The sequence below is a fragment of the Gekko japonicus genome, unplaced genomic scaffold (genome assembly GCF_001447785.1).
Source record: "Gekko japonicus isolate JY-2015 unplaced genomic scaffold, Gekko_japonicus_V1.1 scaffold632, whole genome shotgun sequence".
Lineage (NCBI taxonomy): Eukaryota > Metazoa > Chordata > Lepidosauria > Squamata > Gekkonidae > Gekko > Gekko japonicus.
The window spans coordinates 472673-478672 of NW_015172025.1; the positions used below are offsets into that span (position 1 = coordinate 472673).

Below are 6000 nucleotides of genomic sequence, written 5' to 3' on the forward strand. Positions count from 1 at the left end.
ACTGATGTACTTCAACGGGCACAAATGGCGTCTATCAAGACCTGCTCTAGATTTGTTCTCACATGGGCCCCAGCACTCCGGTTCATGGCTGAACAAAAATCTGCTCCCCTCAAAACCGAGATATCATAATTGGCTTCATTTCTGAGAGCCAGTTTGGTGTCGTGGTTAAGTGCGCGGACTCTGATCTGGGAGAACCGGGTTTGGTTCCCCACTCCTCCACTTGCACCTGCTGGATGACCTTGGGCAAGCCATAGTTCTTTCAGAGCTGTTCTCTCAAGGGCAGTTCTCTCAGAGCTCTCTCAGCCCCGCCTACCTCACAGGGTGTCTGTTGTGGGGAAGGGAAGGGATAGGAGTTTGTAAGCCGCTCTGAGACTGAGAGTGAAGAGTGGAGTGTAAATCCAGTCTCTTCTCCTCTTTTTCTGCTAATGCACTCTTGGTTCTTTTTTCCCCTTTTTTTAATCTTTTATTTTCAGTTTTATAGAAGTATTACATTCCATATATACATTTTACATATAAAATAGAGTCTTATACATTTGTCAGATCTTCTATCCATTTATACACCCTTAACCACCTCTTAGTATGTACCTTTTCATTTTTGTTTTGAACCCTCAGACTCAAATCATCCATTTGTGCTAACTCTAGTATTTTCAGTGTTAGGTCTTCTCTAGAAGGTATTATATCAGATTTCCAATTTTTAGCCAATAACAAACGAACAGCGGTTATTATATAAGACAGTAAATAAGTTTCTTGCGTGTTATATCCCTCCGGGGTCATATTTAACAGATATATTTCAGGTTTTAATGCTAATTTCCCCCCAAGATTTCTTGGATTATCTTCCGTACCATTTTCCAAAAGCGTTGTATCTTACTACATTTCCACCACATATGATAAAAGGTCCCTATATTAGCTTTGCACTTCCAACATTGGCTGGAGTAACCAGGATAACATTTAGCTATTTTATCCGGGGACCAGTACCACCTTATGGAACACTTTATATACATTTTCTTTATAAGAAATGGCTCTCATATACTTAATTGATTTCCAAGTTTTTGACCAATGGTCAAATTCTGTATTCTCTCCTAAGTCTTTAAGCCAAGTGATCATAACCGCTTTAACTGCTTCATCTTGTTCATAATCATCCAACAAAAACCCATAGAGCTTCTGTATCAATTTATCATTTGAGGATAACCAGATCTTGTCTAGTTCATTATTTTGATCTTCAAACCCCCTCAACATATCTTTTTTATATCGTAACATTATCTGTTCCCACCAAGATAAATTATTTTCATGTAATAACTTTTCTTCTGTTTTTAACTTATTATTTTTACTTAACAAAGTTTGATAGCTTTCTTTCTTACTCATTGTTATTAATGATGGGCTAATAAATGCTTCTAGGGAGGGGGAAACCCATCTTGGAGTCTTCCTATAAAATCTCTCTTTTATACTACTCCAGACTTTATTCAATGCTCCTCTTAACAGATGTCTTCCAAAATTTAAACGTATTTTATCTTTTCCGTACCATATATATGTGTGCCCCCCCATGTATAGATCATGGAAGGACACTCTTGGTTCTGACATGCTGTTGAGTCTCCTCTTGTTGAGCAGGGCTTCAAAGTCTGGTCAAATCAGCCTTTCGGCTTTTACACTGCTATCTGTGTTTGCTGGATGTTAAACTCTGAAGTGTTTATTGTCAAATTGTAGCTATGTCACCTACATTACGTCGTTTTATTGGCTGTCTTGTAGTTTTTCGTCTTTAATAAATTATTGAAATTACTTTAAAAGGTGGGGGGGAGAGTACAGTGGCAGCTTGGTTTTGGAACCTAACTCGGTGCTGGCCCCCTCCTCTAGGCTCCTCTCGAAAATTTTGACTGAGTGCGAGGATGCCGACGAGATCGAGTACTTGGTGGACGGTTCGTGGTGCCCGATCAAGGCGGAGAAGGAGAGAAGCTACAGCCCTCAGTGCCCGATACTGGTCGTGGGCGGATCCACAGGTGGGTCTCAAAGCCCTGGTTGGTACACACACACACACAAAACTGTTATTGGCATGAAAGCACAAGACATCATGGAAATACGGGAACATACTAAGATGCATCAGTCGCTTACACTTGGCTGTTCAAGCCTCGTCTTCTGATTGCATAATATAAAAATTCTGCAACAGTCTCCATTATTTCGCAATTAGAATGAAACAGAAGAAAGTGAACAACTGAGTCATCAGAGTGCCAGCTCCTACCCTCTAGAACTGGAGTAATAAAACGAGATCGGATATCCCTATAGAGGGGGCAGTGAAGTATGGTGTGTGTAGTGGGTTCTATATCTTTTGGAGAGCCTTAAGGACAAAGTCTGTCTACATATGGTGTCTGGCGGTGCCTCCCTAAAAGCACCTCTGATGGCAGAACATGAAAGCGTGCAAGCACGTATGTTCTGCAATGATGTGGGGCTGTTAAAACTTGACAGATACTTCGCAGTAGAGCCCATGTCAAAAGTCCCCAACCTGCTTGGGGAGCATCGGCTGGCTGCGCGTTCCCTAAGTTCTTGCCTTTCGATGTCGAGAGATCTTTGTTTAATGATAGCACAGGCTTGTTTATCTGAAAAGGGGGCCCTGGTTGGTATCTGGCATGTGTTTTCTTTTTCTTTTGCCTCAAAAAATGCACACGAAATAAGAGCTTGTGCAACGGCCACCCACGTACCAGTTTTGCCACTGCAACCACCATAAGGGACAACCTGCCACCTGCCTGTTTTTAGTCACTGTCCAGTTTGTAGTGTGTTGCTGCATTAACATATCAGTTGATCCAAAGTTTCCGTCCTGTTCACCTTTTTTCATTTACTGCGAATTGATCGTTTTCAGGATTTCATTATATCAGTGTTTTCCCCTTACCTGAAGCAGAGCATACATTGATTTAAAATTGTTGCTCGGATACCTTTTCCATTGTTTCACTATCATGATTTCCCCCCCCCCCCAAAAAAAAACCCCACCCTGTTCATGTTCCCTCTAAGCTGTGGAGTCTTGTGAGCAAAAATTCTACTCGGTGAGCTGCTGGCATTAAAGTTGTGAGTGAGCGATTTGGCTACTGCATAAATTAGTTTGTTCTGGAGCCATCCTCCCTGAGCTGAGAAAAAAATGTGTGAGCTGGAGGCTAAAAAACTGTGAGCTAGCTCACACTAACTCAGCTTAGAAGGAACACTGGTCTTGAACTCTGGTTCCTTTTACACCACCACAGTTGGGTCTGTAGGGAATACGTGATCTCTCTGGTCTTCAGTATCCGTGCCTCCTGATTATTTAAATCTTAGCATGTTGGCTACTGACTCCCCCCCCCCCATAAGTCTGTGCTGAAGGGCCACCTGTTGGCTCTCTCCCATGTGAGGCAAGTGGTTTGCAAAAGGGCTCTTTAACTGCTTCCCCTCCATGAGTGGCTTTGCTAGAGTCCTCAAGCCATTTTGTGCTTCAGCTGCCTGAATATTGGCTCACTCGCAAGCATGAGCAGCCCAAGAGTACGTGAGAAGAACTGATGAGAGAGCTCTGTGGCTGGTTGTAGTGGTATGGAATGAGCAGACAGTGCCCTTTGCCTGTGCCGTGGCTGGAGAGGGTGAAGGAGTATCTGAGGTTCAGAGCTGGGAGAGAGGAGGGATGAGGTTGAAGAGCCCTTTGCCCGTATTGTGGCTTATGATACCTGAAGTCCTTTTTTCCCTGGTGTGGGATGATTGTCTGTGGGATCAAAGGGCCAAGCTTGAGGGCTAAATTTGGGTCCATGGTTATCCACGGTTGTCTCTACCCCTTATCCAAAGTACCTGTGGAAGGAAGAGGCAGTTGAGAAAACGGAGAGCAAGCCAAGTCACCTAGACCAGTGAAATGGACTATTAAAATGGATTATGGTGAGCCAGTTTGGTGTAGTGGTTAAGTACACGGACTCTAATCTGGGAGAACTGGGTTCGATTCCCCACTCCTCCACTTGAAGCTGCTGGATGACCTTGGGCAAGTTCTGTCAGGGCTGTTCTGGAAAGAGCTCTCTCAGCCCCACCTACCTCACAGGGTGTCTGTTGTGGGGAGGGGAAGGGACAGGAATTTGTAAGCCGCTCTGAGGCTCCTTTGGGTAGTGAAGGGCGGGGTATAAATCCAATCTCTTCTTCTTCTAAAAGAGCCGTTTCTGTCAGAGCTCTGTCAGCCCCACCTACCTCACAGGGTGTCTGTTGTGGGGAGGGGAAGGGAAAGGAATGTGTAAGCCGCTCTGAGACTCCTTTGGGTAGTGAAGGGCAGGGTATAAATCCAATCTCTTCTCTTCTTCTTCTTCATGAAAAAGAGCAGTTTCTCTCAGAACTCTCCCAGCCCCACCTACCTCACAGGGTGTCTGTGGTGGGGAGGGGAAAGGAAAAGAGTTTGTAAACCGCTCTGAGACTCCTTTGGGTAGTGAAGGGCGGGGTATAAATCCAATCTCTTCTCTTCTTCTTCCCTTACTAATGCCTTTGTTTTCAGGGTGAGCAACGGGTGTGGCGTAGATCCCTGCAGGAGACCTAAGGGGGGGGCCTGTTGCCAGTGGCCCAGGTGGAAACCAAGAAGCCACACTGGGGGAAGGGGATGAAAATCTTGCAGACTTTGGCCCTGCTTCACTGAGAGGGCTCAGAGGAGGTGCAGGTTGAGGCGCGAACCCTTCAAAAGCCCAGCAGACGGGAGTTGACCGAGGAGGCTGTGGAGCTCAGCTGGACTTGACAGATGAACGAAGGACACGTCTCAGGAATGGCTGGGGGGAGGGGCAGCTATGAGTGAGGCTTTCCAGCTGAGCGGCTTCTTGAAGGTTGGCCTGAGAACAGAGCGGTGGCGGAGAGGACAGGGGAAGGCCCCGTGTTGGCAAGCTGTGCCTGTGGGATTAGAAAGCAGAGAGAAGCCAGCTATGTAGTGCATAACTACACAGGCACAGTAACTCCCCACCAGTCCTCCAGTTCAACGGGCACAAATGGCGTCTATCAAGACCAATGTTCCCTCTAAGCTGTGGAGTCTTGTGAGCAAAAATTCTACCCTGTGAGCTACTGGCATTAAAGTTGTGAGTGAGCAATTTGGCTACTGGATAAATTAGTTTGCTCTGGAGCCCTCCTTCCTGAGCTGAGACAAATATGTGTGAGCCGGAGGCTAAAAACTGTGAGCTGGCTCACTCTAACTCAGCTTAGAGGGAACACTGAATTCAAGACCTACTCTAGATTTGTTCTCACACGGGCTCCAGCGCTACGATTCAGGACTGAACAAAAATCTGCTCCCCTCAGAACCGAGATATCATAATTGGCTTCATTTCTGAGAGCCAGTTTGGTGTCGTGGTTAAGTGCGCGGACTCTGATCTGTGAGAACTGGGTTTGATTCCCCACTCCTCCACTTGCACCTGGCTGGATGACCTTGGGCAAGCCGTAGTTCTGATAAGAGCTGTCCTTGAAAAAGAGCAGTTTCTCTCAGAGCTCTCTCAGCCCCACCTACCTCACAGGGTGTCTGTTGTGGGGAGGGGAAGGGAAAGGAGTTTGTCAGCCGCTCTGAGACACCTTTGGGTTGTGAAGGGCGGGGTAAAAATCCAATCTCTTCTGTAACTGATTGGCCTTTCAGACAGCAGTGCTGGCTACCCGATAGGTCAATGATGCCCTGTTCTTCTGCCTGACAACTCTGAACCAAGCTGAAGGCTCTTTTTCAATAATTTCTCTCCCTTCCCATAGACCAAGCTTATATATACATACAACAGAAGCAGGCCCTCTGCTAATATTATAGCTGGATGTGATCAGTCGATGGACTGTCATTGAAAGCATTTGCAGTGGTGAGAATTAACAATTGTTAATTTGTTAATTAACAGAGCAGTGGTGAGAATCAACAATTGTTCTCTAGGACAATCTTCCTAGTTTGGTGTAGTAGTTAAGTGTGCGGACTCTGATCTGGGAGAACCGGGTTTGATTCCCCACTCCTCCACCTGCACCTGGCTGGATGACCTTGGGCAAGCCGTAGTTCTGACCAGAGCTGTCCTTGAAAAAGAGCGG

At 45.9% G+C, this 6000-nt stretch overlaps 1 protein-coding gene across 2 annotated transcripts in view; it reads left to right on the forward strand.

The window, feature by feature from the left end:
• The window catches only part of PIAS4 (protein inhibitor of activated STAT 4), a 55636-nt gene that overhangs the window by 45639 nt on the left and 3997 nt on the right, over positions 1-6000 (forward strand). For both annotated transcript variants that reach the window (XM_015420534.1, XM_015420533.1), the window contains exon 10: positions 1849-1991. In XM_015420534.1, coding sequence (XP_015276020.1) covers positions 1849-1991 — 143 coding nt within the window. The remainder of the gene's footprint in view (positions 1-1848; positions 1992-6000) is intronic.